Here is a 25622-nt window from a genome sequence, read left to right as displayed (position 1 = left end):
GGTGTGGAAGGCAGGTGCTCTGTTTCTTGCACCAGCACTGGGGGAAAAGGGAGCTGTTCCATTGGGATGGGCTTCACTTAAACCGGACTGGAACCAGTGTCCTGACAAATCGAATAACTAGGGCAGTAAGCAGGGCTATAAACTAATAAAGTCGAGCGGGGTTTGGGGGGGGGGGGGGGAAGATTTAGGAAAGGGTAAATTCAAAAGCAGTTAGAGAAATGTCAAGGCTATAGAGCACAGTAGCAATTTGAGTAAAAGTAAGCAGAGTGGGTTAGGAAGGGACAGAGAGATTAGCATCGGTGACATCAGGGGAAAAGTACAAAAAGGCACGAGTGCACAAAGCATTCGCAACAAAATAGATGAGTTAATAGCACAGATAGAAATGAATGGGCTTGATCTAACAGCCATTACGGAGACGTGGGACTGAATTTCCTAACATTGTCAGGACCCCGCACAGTCAGAGGCATGCCCAGAATTGGAATTTTCTGGGAGGTAGACAATTAGTGAACACCTTCCAATTAAAGTTGGTGGGCGGGTTCCCGAGGCAGGAGACTCAATAGGAAGGTCCGCACCAATGGATCAACAGCAGCCCCATTGGCAAAGGTGGATAATACTGAGCAGTAGGGGAGCACGAGAGCACCTCAAAATGCAGGCATCCTCAGAAGCCTTATTAATATGTTAAAATGTGGAGGACACATAGCTCGTAGGACCATCGGTGTGGAAGGGAACCCTTCCACAAGGAGAGTCATGGCTGAGGCTGCAGCCTTTACACTTCTGTGGGCATTTCATGGGGCCAGTAAGATAAAGCCACGTTGGACATCCAGCAGGAGGCCGTCTCCAAGCTGCCGCCAGCCACCCAACTCAGCAGAGGACCAGCCCAACACTGAGAAATTCCAGTGGCGTCTTCAACCTGCCCCAAGTGGACCATTAATTGGACTAATTGTCTGCCCACTGCTATCAGGTGGCCATCCTCCCAGGGAAGCCACCTCCAGAAAAATTGTGCAGAGGTGGCAGTACATCGGACAACTGCACACTTCACTGCAGCACAGATCTGCTGGCACAGCCGCCTCCACCACCATGGCAAAATCCAGCCCGTGATTGCAGAGTGACCAAGGTTGGGAACTAAATATATCCAGAATACTTGCTTTTGAAGAGATAGGCAAAATGGAAAAGGAGCAGGAGGTAGCCCTGATAATAAAGGATGGGATAAAGACAGCAGAGAGAAAGCATTTCAGCCCGGAATATCATAATGTAGAATCAGTTTGGATGGACCCAAGAAACAATAAGGGAAGGAAATCTGACATCCTTAATTGGTCTGGCCTATATGCGATCCCAGCCCCACAGCAATGTGGCTGACTCTTAACTGATCTCTGAAATGGCCTAGCAAACTACTCAGTTGTATTCAAGGCGGCGGCTCACTATCACCTTCTCAAGGGCAATTATGGATGATCTATAAATGCTGGCCTTATTTGTGATATCCACATCCTGTGAATGAATAAATAAAAAAGGTGGGAGTAGTTTATAGGCCCCTGAACAGTAGTTGCAGCATCAGGCAGAATATAAATCAGGAAATTAGAGGTGCACGTAACAAGGGTAATTTTTTAAATATTCGTTCATGAGATGTAGCTAGACTGGCTAGACCATCATTTATTGTCCATCCCTAATTGCCCTTTAGAAGGTGGTGGTGAGCTGCCTCTTGAACCCCTGGGGTGTCGGTACACCAACAGTGCTGTTAGGAAGCGAGTTTCATGATTTTGAACCAGTGAAGGAACGGCGATATAGTTTCAAGTTAGGATGGTGTGTGGCTTGGAAGGGAACTTGCAGGTGGCGGTATTCCCCTGCATCTGCTGTCCTTGTCCTTCTAGGTGGTAGAGGTCGCGGGTTTGGAAGGTGCTGTCTAAGGAGCCTTGGTGAGTGGCTGCAGTGCAGCTTGTAGACGGTACACACTGCTGCCACTGTGCATCGGTGGTGAAGGGCATGAATGCTGAAGGTGGTGGATGGGGTGCCCATCAAGTGGGCTGCTTTGTCCTGGATGCTGCTGAGCTTCTTGAGTGTTGTTGGAGCTGCAGACATCCAGGCAAGTGGAGAGTATTCCATCACATTCCTGACTTGTGCCTTGTAGATGGTGAACAGGCTTTGGGGAGTCAGGAGGGGAGTTACTTGCTGCAGAATTCCCAGCCTGTGACCTGCTCTTGTAGCCACAGTATTTATGTGGTGGTCCAGTTCAGTATCTGGTCAACAGTAACCTCCAGGACGTTGAGAGTGGGGGATTTAGTGACAGTAATGCCAAGGGGAGATAATTAGATTATCTCTTGTTTGAGATGGTCATAGCCTGGCACTTAAGTGGCAAGTAGCGTTCGTGCAACACATCAGCCAAAGCCTGGATGTTGTCCAGGTCTTGTTGCACCTGGACATGGATTGTTGCAGTAACTGAGGAGTCACGAATGATGCTGAATCATCAGCGAACATCCTCACTTCTGACCTTATGATGCAGGGAAGGTCATTGATGAAGCAACTGGAGATGGTTGGGCCTACGGTGGAACTGCTACAGTAATGTCCTGGGACTAAGATGATTGACCTCCAAAAACCACAACCATCTACAAGGCACACACCGTTGCCACTGGCAGAGAGTGGAAGAGCAGTAGTGATAGGGGATTCGTTAGTTAGGGGAACAGACAGGCATTTCTGTGGCATAGACACTGACTCCAGGATGGTGTGTTGCCTCCCTGGTGCCAGGGTCAAGGTTGTCATGGAATGAATACAGGTCATTCTTCTGGGGGAGGGTGAACAGCTAGAGGTCGTGCTCCACGTTAGCACCAATGACATAGGTAGGAAGGGGGATGAGGTCCTGAAAGCAGATTTTCGGGAGTTAGAAAGATTAACAAGCAGGATCTCAAAAGCAGTAATCTCAGGATTACTCCCAGTCCCACATGTGAGTGTGCACAGGAATAGCAGAATTGAGCGATTTAATATGTGGCTGGAGAACTGGTGTAGGAGAGAAAGCATCAGATTTATGAGGCATTGGGATCAGTTCTGGGACCTCTACAACATTGACAGGTTGCATTTTAGTAGGGAGATCTGCTAGTGCTGTTGGGGCAGGTTTAAACTAGATTGACAGGGGATGGGAACCTGAAAGGGAGCTCAGATTGGAGGGAGGCAAAACTGGTAACTTGTCATGAGTGTGGGAACTAGGAGCAAATATCAGAGAGGAATACCAAGGTGCACAAAATACTGGGGGAGATAGACAGCACTAGAGTAGGGAATAGTAAGTTATTAGGTAGGATCAAAGGGAGAAAAAGTAATAAAGTCTAAATCAGGATTAATGTGCATGTATGTGAATGCAAGGAGTGTGGTTAATAAGACTGGTGAGGTACAGGCGCAGATTGCCATGTGGAAATATGATGTTGTGGCTATAACAGAGACCTGGTTCAAAGAAAGGCAGGCCTGGGTGTTAAATATTCCTGGATACAAGGTGTTCAAGAAAGATAGGAAAAGGAAAAAAGTGGGAGGGGTGACAGTATTGATTAAGGAAAGCATTGCAGTGCTGAAGAAAAAGGCTGTTCCAGAGGGGTCGAGGACGGAATCAGTTTGGCTAGAGCTAAGGAATGAAAAAGGTGCAGTTACATTGCTTGGTGTTGTCTATAGGCCACCAACTCGTGGGAAGGACATGGTGGAACAAATTTGCAAGGAAATTACAGAGGTGCAAAACTTATAGGGTAGTTACAATGGATGAACTTTAATTACCCAAACACAGACTGGGATAGTAGTAGTGTAAAGGGCAGTGAGGGGCAAGAGTTCCTAGAGTGTGTTCAGGAAAATTTTCTACAGCAGTATATTGCTAGTCCAATGAGAAAGGAGGCACTGCTAGACCTGGTTCTTGGGAATGAGGTGGGCCAAGTGGATCAAGTATCAATAGAAGGGCATTTATGGGATAGTGATCATTGTATCATAAGGTTTAGGCTGACTATGGAAAAGGACAAAGAACAATCCAGAGTAAGAATAATTAACTGGGGGGGAAGCCAACTTCAAGGAATAAGAATGGAGCTGGGGCAAATAAGTTGGAGTCAAAAGTTGGCAGGAAAACCAGTAGCTGAACAATGGGCTACCATTCGGGCACAGTCAAGGTATATTCTCTCAAAGGGAAAAGGTAAGGTAAACAAATCCAGAGCTCTCTGGATGACAAAAGAGGTAGAGATTAAGATAAAGAAGAAAAAGTGTGCTATGACAGATGCCAGGTAGAAAATATTGAGAACCAGGCTGAATATAGAAGGTCCAGAGGGAAAATGAAAAAGCAAGTAAGAGAAGCAAAGAGAGCATGAAAAGAGACTGGCAGCTAGCATTGAAGGGAATTGAAAAGTTTTTGATAGATATATAAATAGTAAAAAGGTGGTAAAAGGAAGAGAGAGGCAAATTAAGGACCATAAAGGGGATTTACACATGGAGGCAGAGGGCAAAGCTGAGGTATTAAATGAATACTTTGCATCTGTCTTTACCAAGAAAGATGCAACCCAGGCAATGGTGAAAGAGAAGGTAATTCAGACACTAGAAGGGTTTAAAATTGATAAGGAGGAAGTATTAGATAAGCTGTCTGTACTTAAAGTGGATAAAGCACCAGGACTGGATGTGATGCATCCAAGGATACTGAGTGAAGTGAGGATGGAAATTGTGGAGGCATTGGCCATAATTTTTCAGTCTTCCTTAGACTCGGGGGTGGTGCCAGAAGACTGGAGAATTGCAAACGTTACACCCTTGTTCAAATAGGGGTGTAAAGATAAGCCCAGCAACTACAAGCCAGTCAGTCTAACTTTGGTGGTGGGGAAACTTCCAGAAAAAATAATTTGGGGCAAAATTAATAGTCACATGGACAAATGAGAGTTCATTAAGGAAAGCCAACATGGATTTCTTAAGGGAAAATCATGTTTAACTAACTTGCTGGAGTCTTTTGAGGAGGTAACAGAGAGGGTTGATGACGGCAATGCTGTTGATATGGTGTACATGGACTTTCAAAAGGCGTTTGATACAGTGCCCCACAACAGACTTGTGAGCAAATTTACAGCTCAAGGAACAAAAGGGACGGTATCAACATGGATACGAAATTGGTTGACTAACAGGAAACAAACAGTAGTGGTTAATGGATGATTTTCGGGCTGGAGGAAGATTTGAAGTGGAGTTCCCCAGGGGTCAGTATTGGGATCCTTGCTTTTCCTGATATATGTTAATGACCTAGACCTTGCTGTTCAGGGCACAATTTTCAAAGTCTGCAGATGATATGAAACTTGGAAGCATTGTGAACTGTGAGGAGGATAGTGTAGAACTCCAAAAGGACATAGACAAGTTGGGGGTATGGGCAGATAGGTGGCAGATGAAATTCAATGCAGATAAATGAGAACGGATTCATTTTGGGAGGAAGAACGTGAAGAGACAATATAAAACAAAGGGTACAATTCTAATGGGTGTGCAGGAGCAGAGGGACTGGGTGTATATGTGCATTGTCATTGAAGGTGGAAGGACAGGTTGAGAGCGCGGCTAATAAAGCATACAGTATCCTGGGCTTTATTAATAGAGGCATAGAGTACAAGAGCAAGGAAGTTATGTTGAACTTTTAGAAGACACTAGTTCGGCCTCAGCTGGAATATTGCATCCAGCTCTGGGCGCCGCACTTTAGGAAAGATGTGAGGGCATTGGAGAGAGTACAGAAAAGATTCACGAGAATGAGGAACTGCAGTTATGAAGATAGATTGGAGAAGTTAGGACTGTTTTCCTTGGGAAAGAGAAGGCTGAGAGGTGATTTGGTAGAGTTATTCGAAATCATGAGGAGTCTAGACAGAGTAGGTAGAGAGAAACTGTGAAAGTATCGAGAGCAAGAGGGCACAGATTTAAAGTATTTGGTAAGAGAAGCAAAATGACATGAGGGAAAAACTTTTTCACGCAGAGTGGTTAAGTTCTGGAATGCACTGCCTGAGAGTCTGGTGGAGGCAGGTTCAATTGAGGACATGCTCGGTCAAATGCTGCGTTGATGTCAAGGGCAGTCACTCTTGCCTCACAGCGATAATACAGTAATCACGGGGGACTTCTATCTTTAATGAGGTGCCACATGATGCTATTACAAAAAATTAGCGCTCATGGGATTGGGAGTAATACATTAGCATGCATTGAGAATTGGCTAACGGACAGAAAACAGAGAGCAGTAATAAACGGGTCATTTTCTGTTTGGCAGGCTGTAATGAGTGGAGTACCTCAAGGATCAGTGCTTGGGCCTCAGCTATTTACTGACTATATCAATGACTTAGATGAAGAGTCTGCATGTAATGTATCCAAGTTTGCTTACGATACAAAGTTAGGTCGGAAAGTAAGCTATAAGGAAGGTACAAAGAAGCTGCAAAAGGATATAGACAGCTTGAGTGAGTGGGCAAGAATGATGTAATAAAATGTGGGGAATTGTGAAGTTAAGCACTTTGGTAGAGAAAAACAGAAAAGTGGAATATTTTTTTTAAATGGGACTGGGAAATGGATCTGGGTGGCCTTGTATACGAAGCACAGAAAATTAACATGCAGGTACAGCAAGACAAATTGTATGTTAGCCTTTATTACAAAGGAATCGGAGTAGAAGAGTGACAAAGTCTTTGCATAATTATATAGCGCCTTGTTGAGAACACACCTAGAGTACTGTGTATTGTTTTGGTTTCCTTACCTAAAGCAGGCTCTTATCTTAGGGCAAATGCAAAAAACAAAATCACTGGACTGATTCCTGGGATGAAAGAATTGTCCTATAAGCAGAGATTGGGTAGACTGGGACTATATTCACTGGAATTTAGAATAAGAGATAATTTAATTGAAACATAAAAAATTCTTAAGGGGCGGACCGGGTAGAATCTTGGAGGCCGTCCCCCCGGCTGAGGAGACTAGAACTAGGGGGTTATAGTCTCAGAATCAGGGGGCAACCTTAGAACTGAGATGAAGCAAAATTTCTTCACTCAAAGGGTTGTGAATCTTTGGAATTTTCTACCCCAGAGAACTGTGGATACTCAGTCATTGAGTATATTCAAGATAGAGATCAATAGATTTTTGGATACTAAGGGATTTAAGGGATATGGGGGTAGCGTGGGAAGGTGGAGTTGAGGTAGATCAGCGATATTATTGAATGGCCGATTCCTTTTTCGACTTACTATGTTCCTATGTCATTCAAGAAAATCATGGCTGCCCCTCCTCCTATCCTGATGTATGCACCCTTCCATTTTTCACCAGGAGAACCCAAATAAATTTTCCTTTTGACCTTCAGTTTGTTGATTGGCAACTATTTTCTGACACAATGTAATCTGAATGAGTCAGCATGCATTTTGAATGATGTTAACACATTGTTCCGTGAAACACTCCATGCACATTTAATCAGGAATGTAAGAACTTTTATTAAGATTCTAGATACATAAAAACTATTCCATTTGAAAAATTGTTTAAAAATTCTGTGGCTCTTTAAAATAATGTTTTGCCAGTGTGAAAGGCAATTTCACTTTCTCTGAATATTTGAGAGTTGAATTGTATAAAAGAACAGGTCATTATTCCAAGAAAAGGGCTCGAGACCATTAGCTGATTTTTTTCCCCTTTTTAGCAGCTGCTGTACCACAGCAATGGACATTTATATAGCATATTAAAAAGTTCATGTTTCCAGTGTTCAGCGTGTAATTAACTGAAAAAGTTAGTCCATAATAGAAGCTGCAGCCAACTAGTAAAATGTTATGTACTCTTATTTCTACTGATAATGCAATCTTTAAATGTAAATCAATTCTCAATCCACCTTCACATATCTACTAATCAGCTGGTGTGACAGACATGATAATGCTTTCAATGCAGTCATCACAGTCACTGTCCTAGTAACCCAGAGACCCGGGGTATTGCTCTGGGGACATGGGTTCAAATCATACCACAGCAGAAAGGTGGAATTTGAATTCAATTAATAAATCTGGAATTAAAAAAGCTAGTCTAATGATGGCCATGAAACCATTGTCGATTGTTGTAAAAACCCATCTGGTTCACTAATGTCCTTTAGGGAAGGAAATCTATCCTTACCTGGTCTGGCCTACATGTAACTCCAGACCAATGTGGGTTGACTCTTACATGCCCACTGAAATAGCCTAGCAAGCCACTCAGTTGTATCTAACCGCAACAAAGTCAATAAAAAAAAAAGGAATGAAACCAGACGGACCACCCGGCATCGACCTCGGCACCGGAAACGACAACGGCAAACCCAGCCCTGTTGACCCTGCAAAGTCCTCCTTACTAACATCTGGGGGGCTTGTGCCAAAGTTGGGAGAGCTGTCCCAAAGACTAGTCAAGCAACAGCCTGACATAGTCATACTCACAGAATCATACCTGACAGACAATGCCCCAGACACCGCAATCACTATCCTTGAGGTGGCGGGACAGTGGTCTACAATAGGGAGGGAGTTGCCCTGGGAGTCCTCAACATCGACTCCGGATGGCATCAGGTCAAACATGGGCAAGGTAACCTCCTACTGATTACCACCTACTGCCCTCCCTCAGCTGATGAATCAGTACTCCTCCATGTTGAACACCACTTGGAGGAAGCACTGAGGGTGGCAAGGGCACAAAATGTACTCTGGGTGGAGGACTTCAATGTCCATCACCAAGAGTGACGCGGTAGCACCACTACTGACCGAGCTGGCCGAGTACTAAAGGACATAGCTGCTGGACTGGGTCTGCGGCAGGCAATGGGGGAACCAACACGAGGGAAAAACATACTTGACCTTGTCCTCACCAATCTGCCTGCCGCAAATGCTTCTGTCCATGACAGTATTGATAGGAGTGACCACCGCACAGTCCTTGTGGAGACGAAGTCCCGCCTTCACATTGAGGATACCCTCCATCGTGTTGTGCGGCACTACCGCCGTGCTATATGGGATAGATTTTGAACACATCTAGCAATGCAAAACTGGGCATCCATGAGGCGCTGTGGGCCATCAGCAGCAGCAGAATTGTACTCAACCACAATCTGTAACCTCATGGACCGGCATATCCCTCACTCTACCATTACCATCAAGCCAGGAGACCAACTCTGGTTCAATGAAGAGTGCAGGAGGGCATGCCAGGAGCAGCACCAGGCAAACCTCAAAATGAGGTGTCAACCTGGTGAAGCTACTACCCAGGACTACTTGCATGCCAAACGTGCATAAGCAGCATGCAACAGACAGAACTAAGCGATCCCATAACCAACGGCTCAGATCTAAGCTCTGCAGTCCTGCCACATCCAGTCGTGAAAGGTGGTGGACAATTAAATAGCTAACTGGAGGAGGTGGCTCCACAAATATCCCCATCCTCAATGATGGGGGAGCCCAGCACATCAGTGCGAAAGATAAGGCTGAAGCATTTGCAACAATCTTCAGCCAGAAGTGCCGAGTTGATGATCCATCTTGGCCTCCTCCTGAAGTCCCCAGCATTACAGATGCCAGACTTCAGCCAATTCGATTCACTCCACGTGATATCAAGAAACGACTGAAGGCACTGGATACTGCAAAGGCTATGGGTCCTGACAATATTCCGGCAATAGTACTGAAGACCTGTGCTCCAGAACTTGACGCACCCCTAGCCAAGCTGTTCCAGTATAGCTACAACACTGGCATCTACCCGGCAATGTGGAAAAGTGCCCAGGTATGTCCTGTACACAAAAAGCAGGACAAGTCCAACACGGCCAATTACCGCCCCATCAGTCTACTCTCAATCATCAGTGAAGTGATGGAAGGGATCATCAACAGTGCCATCAAGCAGCACTTGCTTAGCACTAACCTGCTCAGTGATGCTCAGTTTGGGTTCCGCCAGGGCCACTCAGCTCCTGACCTCATTACAGCCTTGGTTCAAACATGGACAAAAGAGCTGAACTCAAGAGGAGAGGTGAGAGTGACTGCCCTTGACAGCAAGGCAGCATTTGACCAAGTATGGCATCAAGGAGCCCCAGCAAAACTGGAGTCAATGGGAATCAGGGGGGAAACTCTCCACTGGTTGGAGTCATACCTAGCGCAAAGTAAGATGGCTGTGGTTGTTGGAGGTCAAACATCTGAGCTCCAGGACTTCACTGCAGGAGTTCCTCAGAGTAGTGACCTAGGCCCAACCATCTTCAGCTGCTTCATTAGTGACCTTCCTTCTATCATAAGGTCAGAAATGGGGATGTTTGCTGATGATTGCACAATGTTCAGCACCATTCGCGACTCCTCAAATACTGAAGCAGTCCGTGTAGAAATGCAGCAAGACCTGAACAATATCCAGGCTTGGGCTGATAAGTGGCAAGTAACATTTGCGCCACACAAGTGCCGGACAATGACCATCTCCAACAAGAGAGAATCTAACCATCCCCCTGTGACATTCAATGGCATTACCATCGCTGAATCCCCCACTATCAACATCCTAGGGGCTACCATTGACCAGAAACTGAATTGGAGTAGCCAATTAAATACCATCGCTACAAGAGCATGTCAGAGGCTAGGAATCCTGCGGCGAGTAAATCACCTCCTGCCTCCCCAAAGCCTGTCCACCATCTACAAGGCACAAGTCAGGAACGTGATGGAATACTCTCCACTTGCCTGGATGGGTGCAGCTCCAACAACACTCAAGAAGCTCGACACCATCCAGGACAAAGCAGCCCGCTTGATTGGCACCCCATCTACAAACATTCACTCCCTCCACCACCGACACACAGTGGCAGCAGTGTGTACCATCTACAAGATGAATTAGAATTAGAACATTACAGCGCAGTACAGGCCCTTCGGCCCTCAATGTTGCACCGACCTGTGAAACCATCTGACCTACACTATTCCATTTTCATCCATATGTCTATCCAATGACCACTTAAATGCCCTTAAAGTTGGAGAGTCTACTACTGTTGCAGGCAGGGCGTTCCACGCCCCTACTACTCTCTGAGTAAAGAAACTACCTCTAACATCTGTCCTATATCTATCACCCCTCAACTTAAAGCTATGTCCCCTCATGTTTGCCATCACCATCCGAGGAAAAAGACTCTCACTATCCACCCTATCTAACCCTCTGATTATCTTATATGTCTCTATTAAGTCACCTCTCCTCCTCCTTCTCTCCAACGAAAACAACCTCAAGTCCCTCAGCCTTTCCTCGTAAGACCTTCCCTCCATACCAGGCAACATCCTAGTAAATCTCCTCTGCACCCTTTCCAAAGCTTCCACATCCTTCCTATAATGCGGTGACCAGAACTGCACGCAATACTCCAGGTGCGGTCTCACCAGAGTTTTGTACAGCTGCATGACCTCGTGGCTCCGAAACTCGATCCCCCTACTAATAAAAGCTAACACACCATATGCCTTCTTAACAGCCCTATTAACCTGGGTAGCAACTTTCAGGGATTTATGTACCTGGACACCAAGATCTCTCTGCTCATCTACACTACCAAGAATCTTCCCATTAGCCCAGTACTCTGCATTCCTGTTACTCCTTCCGAAGTGAATCACCTCACACTTTTCCGCATTAAACTCCATTTGCCATCTCTCAGCCCAGCTCTGCAGCCTATCTATGTCCCTCTGTACCCCACAACATCCTTCGGCACTATCCATATCTCCACCTACCTTCGTGTCATTCGCAAATTTACTAACCCACCCTTCTACACCCTCTTCCAGGTCATTTATAAAAATGACAAACAGCAGTGGCCCCAAAACAGATCCTTGCGGTACACCACTAGTAACTAAACTCCAGGATAAACATTTGCCATCAACCACCACCCTCTGTCTTCTTTCAGCTAGCCAATTTCTGATCCAAAGCTCTAAATCACCTTCAACCCCATACTTCCGTATTTTCTGCAATAGCCTACCGTGGGGAACCTTATCAAACGCCTTACTGAAATCCATATACACCACATCCACTGCTTTACCCTCAGATGCACTGCAGCAACGCACCAAGGCTCCTTAGACAGCACCTTCCAAACCCGCGACCTCTACCACCTCGAAGGACAAGAGCAGCAGATGCATGGGAACATCACCACCTGCAAGTTCCTGTCCAAGTCACACACCATCCTGACTTGGAACTATATCGTCGTTCCTTCACTGTGGCTGGGTCAAAATCCTGGAACTCCCTTCCTAAAAGCACTGTGGGTGTACTTACCTCACACGGACTGCAGCGGTTCAAGAAGGCAGCTCATCACCACCTTCTCAAGGGCAATTAGGGATGGGCAATAAATGCTGGAATTGGCCAGTGACGCCCACATCCCATGAATGAATTTTTAAAAAATCACAGTAACATGCTGCTTGGGAACTATGCTTCAGCTGGACAAAACACATGGCTGCAGTGTATTCTATATAAAGTAGTAGCACCGAAGAGATAGAAGTTTATTTGGGAGATTTTTGATGGTAGAATACCAGTACCTCTCCCAAATTGTTATTTAGTGTGTGAGCCTCGTCAGACTATTCCATAGCAATATTGCAACCAAGCTCAATCTGTCTTCACCCAGCGTTGCCCTCGTCACTCCTGCCTTCTGGAACTCATTGGAGAGATCCCTCCAGCTGATCACCCTCCCAGTTTTTAAACTTTAGAACTCTTTGGTATGCCTTTTGATTGACAACTGCAACCCCTTAGTACTTTTTCTCCTCCTGTTCCACATCCATTTGTTTGCCCTCACGCTCGAGACATCTTCTTGCATGTTAAGAGCATTGGAAAAATGCAAACTGTTTGCATACACGGGTAGTGATCAGGAATGAGGATGGCAGCTCGAATCATACAGCACACGAGGCCATTTGGCCTACATTTAAAAGAGCTATCCAAATAGTTCCATTTCCAATTTTTCCCCACAGCCATGTTAATGCTTTTTCTGTTTCAAATATACATCCTCTTTTGGAAGTAACCCCTGAATCCGCTTCCACCACCCTTTCAAGCAGTGCATTCCAGATCTTCGTAACTCACCGCAGAAAAAAAGTCTCATCTCACCTCTGGCTCTTTTGCCCATTATCTTAAATCTGTGTCCTCCTGGCAGTGGAAACTATCAAAACCCCTCCTCCTTCCTACCAAATTAAATGCAATGAAGCCAATTATAGCATTTCCACCGTCACTCTAAGTGAAATCTGCTATTCAGCATACACTGACGATTACACCTGCGACCTTTTTGGACTTGAGTTCTGAAGAAAGGTCACTAAGCTGAAACGTTAACTCTGCTTCTCTTTCCACAGATGTATTTCCAGCACTTTTTGTATTTATTACCTTCTTGAACTGTGTGGTTGTGCGGATAAACTCACTGAGGCAGCGAAGCAGCCTAATATAACTGACTCATATATACCATCAATCAGTATGACAAAAGCATTATTCACATTTCACTGGGGAAAAAAATGTGCAGGTGAAAACAGGGAGGCATCATGGTTCTTGTTAAAATACTCAATTCCTTCTTACCATAACCACGCAAACTGTCCTGCCACTGGGAAAATGTCTTTGTTGAATAAATTAGGTATAAGCAAGTGATTAAAAGCAACATGCGAAACAAACCGCAGTCTGTTTGTGTCTGACTTCACTGATGATTCCCGAAACTTCCATGGTTAAGATTCTTCTCGAAGCTTCACAGCATAAGATCAGTGAAACAAGAACGATTTTTGCTTAAAAGCAAAATACTGCAGATGCTGGAAATCTGAAATAAAAACGAGAAATGCTGGAACCTGTCAGCAGGTCTGGCAGCATCTGTGGAAAGAGAAGCAGAGTTAATGTTTCGGGTCAGTGACCCTTCTTCGGAACTAGCAAATATTGGAAATGTCAACGGTTACAAGCAAGTGAGGAGGGGGTGGGGCAAGAGATAACAAAGGAGGTGTAGATTGGACAAGGCCACATAGCTGACCAAAAGGTGATGGAGCAAAGGCAAATAATATGTTAATAGTGTGATGAAAGACAAAGCATTAGTACAGATAGGGTGTTAACTGACTGAAGGTTGAACAGCAGCAAGTACAAACATGAAAAAACAAAAAAACACTGCTGTTCAACCTTCAGTCAGTTAACACCCTATCTGTACTAATGCTTTGTCTTTCATCACACTATTAACATATTATTTGCCTTTGCTCCATGACCTTTTGGTCAGCTATGTGGCCTTGTCCAATCTACACTTTCTCCTTCGTTATCTCTTGCCCCACCCCCACCTCACTTGCTTATAACCTTTGACATTTCCAATATTTGCTAATTCCGAAGAAGGGTCACTGACCCGAAACGTTAACTCTGCTTCTCTTTCCACAGATATTGCCAGACCTGCTGAGTGGTTCCAGCATTTCTCGTTTTTATTGAACGATTTTTGCTTGAAAGACTAAGAGTGAAAAGGCAGGGGCGCAAGCCAGCGACTGGGTGGAACACGCCGATCCGGGCCCGCGTTCTAAGCTTGCAGCGCGATCCGCCCTACCTGTCTCTCCCGCGATGCCGATGTCTAGGTAGAGCCGCGGATTAGCCGCGTTGGACGGCTTCGCTTTCGGAGAAGGATTCGCCATGCCGGCCTATTTCACACACGCACACCAAGGGGAACAAATGCACGGGCAACTTCCGCTTCTAGCCAACCGGATATCCGCCCTCCACAGCGTATTTTGGAAATAAGTATTTCACTGGGTGGTGACTGATACGTTGATTAACGTTCAGTTTAAGTTTAAAATGTTTAGTGGGTTTTACAAAATAAGTTGAAACTTTACTTGCAATTAGTTTAACATGGCTCTGCAAATCCCTAGTTTGTAAAAGTTTTAAGACTGGCACCAATTTAAGTAAAGGTCACTGGTGCATCTAATTTATAGAATCCAGACGGTAGGATTGCTCCTCAGTTTCCAGGACTTAAAGATGAATCCCCGAGACGCTGCTGGAAACAACTCTGGAGAAAAGTCATAGGCACAGCTTTAAAAAAATTGTATGCTTTGTTTTTCATTTTCTTTAAATGTTTTCACTTATGTATAAGTTACAAAAAAGCTTTAAACCAACAAGACATTTATTTTGATAGACTACGATAAATTTAAGCTTGCAGTACAATTGTTTTAAAACGTAAATACATTTTCTTGCATCTGAGGGGGAAAAAATGCACCTTATTTAGCTTCCTGTCTTCCAAGTGACGAATTTGGGAAAGGAATTCCTGGAATAGAGTTGTTTCTGTCCCAGATTAGTACTGTTATTGCTATGGATGGCTTTCAGTGCCTGTTTAAAACAATACAAGAGTTTTAACATCAGTATTTCAAGTGCCTTTTGACCAAGTCCTTACTTTAAATTAACTTTTCACCCACTCCATATTATTAAGACAAAGCAGGAAGCTACAGGCCAGTTAGCTGAACATTTATCATAGGGAAAATGCTGCAATGTATTTATGAAGGAGGTTATAGCAGGTCATTTAAAAAATCTCAATGCAATCAGACAGAGTCAACATGGTTTTGTGAAAGTAAATCGTGTTTGATTAATTTATTAGAGTTCTTTGAGGAAGTAACAAGCAACATGGACAAAGGGGAACCTGTGGGTGTAGTGTACTTAGGTTTCCAGAAGGCATTTAACAAAGTGCCACATCAAAGGTTACTAAACAAAATAAGAGCCCATGGTATGGCAGGGGGTGGTGTGTGTAACATATTAGCATAGATAGAGGATTGGTTAACTGACAGGAAACCGAGAGTGGGTCATTTTCACGTTGGCAAGCTGTAACTGGTGTAGTGCCACAGGGATCAGTGCTGGGGCCTCAACTATTCACAAACTGTGTCAATGATTTGGATGAAGGGACAGAATGTATGGTTGCTAAATTTGCTGATGACACAAAGATATGTCTGAGAGTAAGTTGTGAAGAGGACACAAGGAGTCTGCAAATAGATATAGATAGGTTAAGTGAGTGGGCAAAGATTTGACAGATGGAGTATAATGTGGGGAAGTGTGAACTTGTCCACTTTGGTTGGAAAAATAGAAAAGCAACATATTGTTTAAATGGAGAGAGATTGCAGAACTCTTGAGTTGCAAAGGGTGTCCTAGTACACAAAAAGTTAGTATGCAGGTACAGCAATTGTTTAAGAAGGCAAATGCAATGTTGTTGTTTATTGCAAGGGGAATGGAATATAAAAGCAGAAATGTTTTGCTACAGTTGTACAGGGCATTGATGAGACCACATCTAAAGTATCGTGTATAGTTTTGGTCTCCTTACTTAAGAAAGGATATAATTGCATTGGAAGCAATTCAGAGAATATTCACACAGCTGATTCCTGCGATGAGTGGGTTGTCTTGTGAGGAAAGGCTGGCCAAATTGGGTCTGTATTCATTGGAGTTTAGAAGGATGAGAGGTGATCTTATTGAAACATAAAAGATCCTGAGGGGACTTAACAGGGTGGATGTTGAAAGGATGTTTCCTCTTGTGGGAGAGACTAAAACTAAGGGGCGCAGTTTAAAAATAAGGGGTCACCCATTTAAGACAGGGATGAGAATTTTTTTCTCAAAGGGTCGTGAGTCTGTGGAACTATCTTCCCCAGAGAACGGTGGAGGCAGGGTCATTGAATGCTTTTAAGGCATAGATAGACAGATTCTTGACAAACAAAGGAGTCAGAGAATCGGGGGTAGGCAGGAAAGTGGAGTTGCATCCACAAACAGATCTGCCACGGTCTTACAGAATGGTGGAGCAGGCTCAAGACTTCAAATAGCCTACTCCTAGTTCGTATATTGACTGAAATTGATCAAATTTTGCTTTTAAAAGCTGACGTAGCTAAGGTTTGTTTTTTTTAAAAGCCCTGTTCTCTACACTTAGCCCTTAGTCACATACAATGGTTTTGGCCATTTACCCTTTGCCACCCAAACTTTGCACCCGACGGGAATGTTACCTTGCAGCAGTATCAGCACCAGCACAGCAATTGGTTTCTTTCATTTCTGTATCTGCTATTGATAGGCAAAAGTTTCAAACCTATTTTACCATCCAAACTCAATGGGGCCGACAAAGGTAATGGAGCTACAGGGAGGTCTGCAACATCCTATGCAAATAAAAAGCTGCAAGTGGTGAGGGAGAGAGGCATTGTCCTAACAGTATCTTTTTTCACCTCGCAGGCCACATGGGAGAACAATGCCAGGGAGAAGAGAGGGCACGCTTGGATGCTGGGGTTCTCCTGCTCACGTCACTGATGCATTACGAGGAGCTGGCCCTTGATCTGGCCAGAGTGGCAAGCCGCCATGACATTGGAGACAGAGAAATTGGAGTCCACCGTAGACAGGGTGAAAAGATCTCAACATCCCCAGGTTCAGAGGATGCATGGTAATCCTCCTCGTGCAACAAGCTGTCAATGTATAATCTGTCATCTCATTATTTCGTGCAGCTGAAGCATCTGTTGATTCTGCTGATCATTTTTCATAACCACCTTCTATTACACCTCTCACAGGGCCAGCTGTAGATGGGGAGGAGTCAAGACACCGCCAACCTGTTCTGGAGGAGTCAGAGGGAAGACACCTCGGAGCCTTCACTGTCACTTCTTTCTTGTGCACCTTCCACCAGCACAGATACTTGCACCTCTGTGGGTAACTGTGTGTTATTAGAGACAGTGGTACGGGATGAAGCACACATCACTTCAGAGCAGGAGGATACAGGGGAGGCAGAGTTGGCTATGGAGGACAAGCGCAGCCCTGCTCAGCAACGTGGAGATGCAGAGCCTGGGGGAGGTCATGAAACAGGTGGCTCTATCTGGCGAATCAGCATGAGATGTATGCCCATGTGATGGAGTTACCTGAGGTCTGGAGGAGTCCATTCATCTCATGTACTTTACAATGTCTCTGTGCTTTCAGCTCCTCCATTGCGACTAGCCAACCTCATGGAGAGCCATATGCAGCATCACTGGATGCAGGAACAATGCACTGACATGCATGGAATGCATGCCGCAGCCTGTAGCACTGACTGGTCAATGGTGCAACAAAGCTGGAGTGGATGCCTGCTAGTGGTTCCCTCTAGCTATCAAGGGTGCCATGAAAGGGCTGAGGTGGTGACGGATGAAGCATCTGTAGAGTTACAGTCTGTGGACAGAGGCTGCCCCTGCAGTGATGCTGATGCAGCAGCCTTTGGAGGTGCCCCCACAGCCCCCCCATAAACATAGGAAATATTAAGTTGTTTATTAGCATCCTTGAAAGTGGATAAATCACCAGGCCTGGATGAAATGTATCCCAAGTTGCTCAGGGAAGAAATAGTAGAACCTCTGACCATCATTTCCCAATCCTCTCTGGCTACATGCTTTATACTGCTAATATTGTACTGTTGTTTAAAAAGGAAGGGATAGCTGGTCAGCTTAACCTTGGTGGGGAAAATTATTGTAAAAAAAATTCTGAGACAGTATAAATCGTCATTTAGAAAGGCACTGATTAATCAAGGACAGTGTGAATTTGTTAAGGGAAGGTCATGTCTGATTAACTTGATTGGATTTTTTGAGAAGGGAACAAGGAAGGTCGATGAGGGCAGCACATTTGATCTCATCTACATAGATTTTAGCTAGGCTTTTGACAAGGTCCCAGATGGCAGACTAATCAGAAAAGTAAAAGCCCATGGGATCCAAGGAAAAGTAGCATGTTGGATCCAAAATTGGCTCAGTGGCAGGAAGCAAAGGGTTATGGTTGACTGGTGTTATTGTGACTGGAAGGCTGTTTCCAGTGGGGTTCTGCAGGTCTTAGTAGTGGGTCCCTTGCTGTTTATGGTATATATTAACAATTTAGACTTGAATATAGGGCGCCTGATAAAGAAATTTGCAGGTGATACAAAAATTGGCCATGTGGTTGATAGTGAGGAAGAAAGCTGTTGACTGCAAGAAGATATCAGGTGGGCAGAAAAGCAGCAAATGCAATTCAATACAGAGAAGTGTTAGGTAATGCAATTGGGGAGAACAAATGAGGCAAGGGAATAGACAATAAATGGTAGGATCTGAGAAGTGTAGAGGAACAGAGGGCCCTTGGAGTGCATGTCCACAGATCTCTGAAGGTAGCAGGACAGGTAGATAAAAAAGGTGGTAAGAAGGCTTACAGGATACTTGCCTTTACTGGCTAAAGCTTAGCGTATAAGAGTAGGGAGATTATGCTAGAACTGGTAGTAGATGGAAAGTATTCGGCATGGAGCTCGGTGACCAGTGGTGTTCCACAAGGATCTGTTCTGGGACCTCTGCTCTTTGTGATTTTTATAAATGACTTGGATGAGGAAGTGGAAGGCTGGGTTAGCAAGTTTGCCGATGACACGAAGGTTGCTGGAGTTGTGGATAGTGTGGAAGGCTGTTGTAGGTTGCAACGGGACATTGACAGGATGCAGAGCTGGGCTGAGAAGTGGCAGATGGAGTTCAACCTGGAAAAGTGTGAAGTGATTCATTTTGGAAGGTCGAATTTGAATGCGGAATACAGGCTTAAAGACAGGATTCTTGGTAGTGTGGAGGAACAGAGGGATCTTGGGGTCCATGTCCATAAGATTGCTCAAAGTTGCCACCCAAGTTGATAGGGTTGTTAAGAAGGTGTATGGTGTGTTGGCTTTCATTAACAGGGGGATTGAGTTTAAGAGCCGCGAGGTTATGCTGCAGCTCTATAAGGCCCTGGTTTGACCACACTTGGAATATTGTGTTCAGTTCTGGTCGCCTCGTTATAGGAAGGATGTGGAAGCTTTAGAGAGGGTGCAGAGGAGATTTAACAGGATGCTGCCTGGACTGGAGGGCATATCCTACGAAGAAAGATTGAGGGAGCTAGGGCTTTTCTCATTGGAGCGAAGAAGGATGAGAGGTGACTTGATAGAGGGGTACAAGATGATGAGAGGCATAGATAGAGTGGATTGTCAGAGACTTTTTCCCAGGGTGGAAAGGGCTATCACCAGGGGGCATAATTTTAAGGTGATTGGAGGAAGGTTTCGGGAAGATGTCAGAGGTAGGTTCTTTACACAGAGAGTGGTGGGTGCATGGAATGCGCTGCCAGCGGTGGTAGTTGAAGCAGATACATTAGGGGCATTTAAGTGACTCTTGGATAGGTACATGGATGATAGTAGAATGAAGGGTGGGTAGTTAGTTTGATCTTAGAGTAGGTTAAAGGTTCGGCACAACATCGTGGGCCGAAGGGCCTGTACTGTGCTGTACTGTTCTATGTTCTAACTGGATAAAACACTGGTTAGACTGAAGCCAGAGTACTGCTTAGAGTCTGGTCACTGCATTACAGGAAGGATGTAATTGCATTAGAGAGGGTACAGAGAAGTTCTACGCGGATGTTGTCAGGAATGGAGAATTTTAGCTATGAGGATAGATTGGATAGACTAGGGTTGGTTCCTTTGGAACAGAGGAGGCTGAGGGGTATATGGTACAATTTTTGGGGGGGGGTTGCATGAGCAGAGCGACCTGGGGTACATATTCAAAAATCTTTTGAAAATGGCAGGGCAAGTTGATAAGGTGGTTCAGAAAGTGCATGAGATACTTGGCTTTGTAAATAAGGGCACTGATTATAAAAACAAGGAAGTCATGCTAAATATTTACACCTTTCTTGGTTAGCACTCAGCTGGGGTATTGTGTACAATTCTGGGCACCACACTTTAGGAAGGATGTCAAGGCCTTGGGAAGAGTACACAGTAGGTTGGGTGGAATGGTACCAGTTATGTGGAGAGATTGGGAAGCTGAGGTTGTCTTCCTTTAAAGCAGAGAAGGTTAGGGGGACACCTAATAGAGGTGTTCAAAATTGTGAGGTTTTGATAGAGCAAGTAAGGAGAAACTATTTCTTCTGGCAATTGAGTCGCTAATAGAGGTCATAGATTAAAAATAGCAGAAAAACTAGAGGGGAAAGTATAGAGAACTTTTTCACAGAGAGGGTTGTTTCGATCTGGAATGCACTACCTGAAAGAGTGGTCGAAGCAGATTCTATAGAAATGCCTGAGGTCCCCAGCATCACCAATGCTAGTTTTAGCCAATTCAATTCGATTCACTCCACGTAATATCAAGAAACAGCTGAAGGCACTGGTTACTTCAAAGGCTATAATCCCTGACAATATTTCAGCAATGGTATTGAATTCGTGCTCCAGAACTGGCTGTGCCCCGAGCCAAGCTGTTCCAGTACAACTGCAACACTGACATCTACCTGGAAATGTGGAAAATTGCCCAGGTATGTCCTGTACACAAAAAGCAGGACGAATCCAACCTGACTAATTACCACCACATCAGTCCACTCTCAGTCATCAGCAAAGTGATGGAAGGGGTCATTGACGGTGCTATCAAGCTGCACTTACTCAGCAAAAGCCTGTTCAGTGACACTCCGCTTGGGTTCTGCCAGTGCCACTCAGCTCCTGACCTCATTACAGCCTTGGTTCAAACATGGACAAAAGAGCTGAACTCCAGAGGTGAGGTGAGAGTGACTGCCCTTGACATCAAGGCAGTGTTTGTGTAGCATCAAGAAGCCATAGCAAAATTGGAGTCAATGGGAATCAGGGGGAAAACTGTCCACTGGTTGGAGTCATACCTAGCACCCAGGAAGATGGTTATGGTTGTTGGAGGTCAAGTTCCTTGGTACTGTCCTAGGCCCAACCATCTTCAGCTGCTTCATCAATGACCTTCCCTTCCCTCATCATAAGTTCAGAAGTGGGGACGTTCAGCTCCATTCGCAACGACTGAGATACTGAAGTAGTTGGTGTCTATATGCAGCAAGACCTGGATAACATTCAGGCTTGGGCTGAAATATGGCAGTTATGTTTGTGCCACACAAGTGCTAGGCAATGACCATCTCCAACAAGAGAGAATCCAACCATCTTCCCTTGACATTACCATCACTGTATTCCCCACTATCAACATTCTGGGGCGTTATTATTGACCAGAAATTGAACTGGACCAGCCACATAAGTACTGTGGCTACAAGAGCAGGTTGGAGGCTGGGAATGCTGCGGCAAATAACTCACCACCTGACTCCCCCAAAGGCTGTCCATCAAAAAGGCACAAGTCAGGAGTGTGATGGAATACTCGCCACTTGCCTGGATGAGTGCAGCTCCAACAACACTCAACAAGCTCGACACCATCCAGGACAAAGCAGCTTGCTTGTTCGGCACGCCATCCACCACCTTCAACATTCTGTCCACCACCAACACACAGTTGCAGCAGTGTGTACCAGATACAAGATACACTGCAGCAACTCACCAAGGCTCCTTTGACAAGTGCTGCATTTCAGATGCCCTATTTGCTTGTTGCGGTGGACATTGAGATCACAAAGCATCAGTGAAGGAAAAGCAGTAAATTTTCCGAGCATCTAGGTTAGCATTCCTTTAAGCGAACACCAGAAAAGCATTAACTGTTCACTACACTCCTGGCCATTTGTAAGGCTATGCTGAACATTGAATAACTGCCATACTTGCCTGCAGAACAGTCACTAAATCTGCCATGGATCACAGACATCTGTGAAGTGATGATTTGGCTTTCATATGTATGCTACTGATACCTAGCTCACCTCTGCCACCACCTTCGACCATTTGCTGCCTATCCAATATCAAGATGTTAATGAACGCCTTATTTTAAATAAACAGCAGCAAGGCTGAAGCAATCCTGTTTAGCTTCCACCAAAAATCCCACACCCAATCTCATGATTCTCGCTCATCTCCCTATGTTCTCCCTTCCTACCTCCACATCGTGAAACCAAATGTTAGTTTCCTCAGTGTCCAATTAAACCCCGAGCTGAGCTTCAAAATCCACAACCGAGCCACCATCAAAATTGGACATTTCCTTCGCTTGCCTCTAGGCTTACCTCACTTCTACCATCATTGAAACTTTATCCATGCTTTTGTCACCTCCAGGTTTTAGTACTCCAAAATTCTCCTTGCTGACCTCCTGAATTCAATTGTTCATAATTTCTAACTCCTAAATTACAATCCCACATTCTATGCTGCACCAATTCCTGCTTTCCTATCATCCCTATCCCTATCACTATCAACCTCCAAAGCATTGAAATCAAAATCTTTGCTTGCATCTAAAAGTCCCATGATAGCCTTGCTGTTCCCTACAAATGGAGCCTCCTTGAATCCTATGTCTTCCGTCTGGCAGTTCTGGTCTCTTTTTTTATTCTACACTACTCTAGCTTGGATTACAAAGCCTACAGCTCTGCACTCTGGAACAATCTTCCTGAACACCTCCAACTTGTTACCTCTTCTCCCCTCCTTCAAAGGTCTACTTAAAACTCAATTGTTCGAGCATGCCTTTGGTCACCTCCGCTAATCCTTCAGCTGTCACTGCTCTGTGTTCAGTTGTCACCTCTGCAAAGCATTTTGAGTCATTTTGATCTGTTAAAGATGTTATGAAATGAGTTATCTGTCGATTTTAAATCATCCTTTGGTGTTTATATTTTAAATCAAATTAATCAGCTTTTATTTCTTTACTCATGGACAGCCATAACAACTTGTTTATAAAATGCACAGCAGTCTGCTTTATGTATTTACAATGCATTTGTATCAACTTTGATTGGTGGTTGTGTTTTGTTTTTGTAACTTTACATACTTAACCTATCTTGACCATGACTAGAAAAAGCATTTTTCTTAATATACAGAATATATGAATGTTTTTGAGTTACTTTCGGAAAGCAAAGTTTTGATCATTGGATCCATTGTTTTCTTCAAACCCTTTAGTCACAGTCAATTTCCTTTAGAGAACCACATTTCTATTTGCTTAACTATTAGAATGACTGTAAACGAAACACAAGTATGAAAAATTAGAATTAAATAGCAAGGTGCAAACTAAAATATAGTAGAATAATTAACTGCATGTTCTTCACAGGAAGTGAACTTTACTTTAAAGTGGCTGTTGAAAAGATTTAATGTAGGGAATCAGTAGAGCATCTACTGACTTGCTGCATGCTAAGCTATTCATTAGCTATGACTAAAAACAGAAAATGTCTCAAATGGAGAGCACATCAGAGAAATACAGTTCTTAGCCAGAACATTAGATAATTGTTATGAATGCTGGACTTGGTAACATGATTATGTCTTAGATTGTGGTTTTTAAAAGTTCAAGATGGAGTACAGGTGGTCAGCTGACCTCACCTACACTTTGCAAAAGGTTACCAGGACAACAGAGGGAACAAATCAAAGACTGTTTTCTGAAGAACAGAGACTACAGCACTAACATCTGAAGAACAATGGGTTTCGACGTCCCAGACTTTTGGGTTGTAAAACAAGGAGTCTTGTCATTGAGAACATGCAAACGAACAGGCAGGTGTAACCCTGGGGACAATGGAAAGGCTGAGTATCTTTGTGAAATTAGTCTTTGCATTTGCAGAAGAATAATAAACTATTGAATTCTAGGATTAAATAAATTTAACACACTTTCTGGAGGAAAGCAGCTGCGAAGAGTGAACTATGGCCTCAAGGAGGCTTTAAGAAGGGAACCCATCAGCAGTAGCAGGAGAGAGAGAGAGAGAGAGAATGCCTTCTCTCTGGAGATATACAGCAAAAGGCTGTGGAGATTTGAACCTGTTGAGAGTCGAAGCTTACAGAGGAATGAAGGGCCCACAGGATCACGAGGAATCACATTACCCACGGACGTTCAGAGTGGTAGTACTTGGAGAAGGGAGCGAAGAAAATAATTGATTTTTGAAAAGTCTGGGAGATCCAACCCACTGCAACCGAGAGGAGTTTGGGACTTTTAACGGCAAAGGATTTTGTCATATATAAGGACTGTGTGATGTATAAGTGTTTCCAAATTGTAATATTGTTAGTAGTGTTTTGCTTTGTTTAACTCTTGTACAGTATACTTTTTTGTTTAAAACGTGACATCTTGTGTAATTTTTTCAGTAATAACCAGGACTTCGACTTTCTCTTTTTAAAAAAGCTAATGTTCCTTAATGGGATTGGTAACATAATGAACATAGGCCTTCAGATGAGCTAGCCTAGAATTAATTTTAGTCACTTTGACTTTCCTGTATCACCTCTTACCAGAGCTGGACTGTAGGCAGTGGAAGTTGTTTCTCTGAACCATCATGCTGTTGAAGTATTTTGGACATGCATTGCATTGATATACAGGAAAGGACAATTGAAGAAGAATGGCCAAAATGCTTCATAAAAAGGTAAAAAAGAACACAAGAAGTAGGAGCAGGAGTAGGCAATTCAGCCTTCAAGCCCGCTCCACCATTCAATGAGATCATGGCTGATCTACTTCAACACCATTTCCCTGCACTATCCTTATAACCCTTGATGTTTTTAATATGTATAAATCCATCGATCTCAGTCTTGAAGATACTCAATGACTGAGCCTCCATAGCCCTTTGGGGCAGAGAGCTCCAAAGATTCACTACCCTCTGAATGAAGAAATTCCTCCTCATCTCAGTCATAAATGGCCTGCCCCTTATTCTGAGACTATGCCCCCCCTGGTTCTGGACTCCCCAGCCAGGGAAACATCCTTCCTGCAAAAACCCTGTCGAGACACGTAAGAACTTTGTATGTTTGACTGAGATCACCTCATTCTTCAAAGCTCGAGAGAAAAAAGGCACAGTCAATTTAATCTTTCTTCATAAGACAATCCCTTCATCCCAGGAATTAGTTTGGTGAACCTTTGTTACACTCCCTCCAGAGCAAATCTATCTTTTAGGCAAGGAGACCAAAACTGCACCAAATATTCCATATGCGGTCTCACTATGGCTCTGTATAATTGCAGTAAGACATCTTTACTCCTATACTCAAATCCTCT

General features: G+C 44.2%; 1 protein-coding gene and 1 long non-coding RNA gene across 2 annotated transcripts in view; one reads left to right on the top strand and one right to left on the bottom strand.

Annotated features, from left to right (window-relative positions):
• ppid (peptidylprolyl isomerase D) overlaps positions 1 to 14536 on the bottom strand; it is a 96860-nt gene extending 82324 nt beyond the window's left edge. Inside the window, exon 1 of the mRNA XM_068041952.1 lies at positions 14393 to 14536. Coding sequence (XP_067898053.1) covers positions 14393 to 14477 — 85 coding nt within the window. The 5' untranslated portion in view covers positions 14478 to 14536. The remainder of the gene's footprint in view (positions 1 to 14392) is intronic.
• LOC137375189 (uncharacterized) lies at positions 14534 to 24704 on the top strand. Its single transcript, XR_010975945.1, has 3 exons — positions 14534 to 14881; positions 17029 to 17233; positions 17358 to 24704. It is a non-coding gene; the product is annotated as an uncharacterized lncRNA (long non-coding RNA).
• The last annotated feature ends 918 nt before the right edge of the window (positions 24705 to 25622 follow it).

The sequence above is a fragment of the Heterodontus francisci genome, chromosome 1 (assembly GCF_036365525.1).
Source record: "Heterodontus francisci isolate sHetFra1 chromosome 1, sHetFra1.hap1, whole genome shotgun sequence".
In the NCBI taxonomy this organism is placed as follows: Eukaryota; Metazoa; Chordata; class Chondrichthyes; order Heterodontiformes; family Heterodontidae; genus Heterodontus; species Heterodontus francisci.
This window is presented reverse-complemented; position numbering and strand designations above follow the sequence as displayed.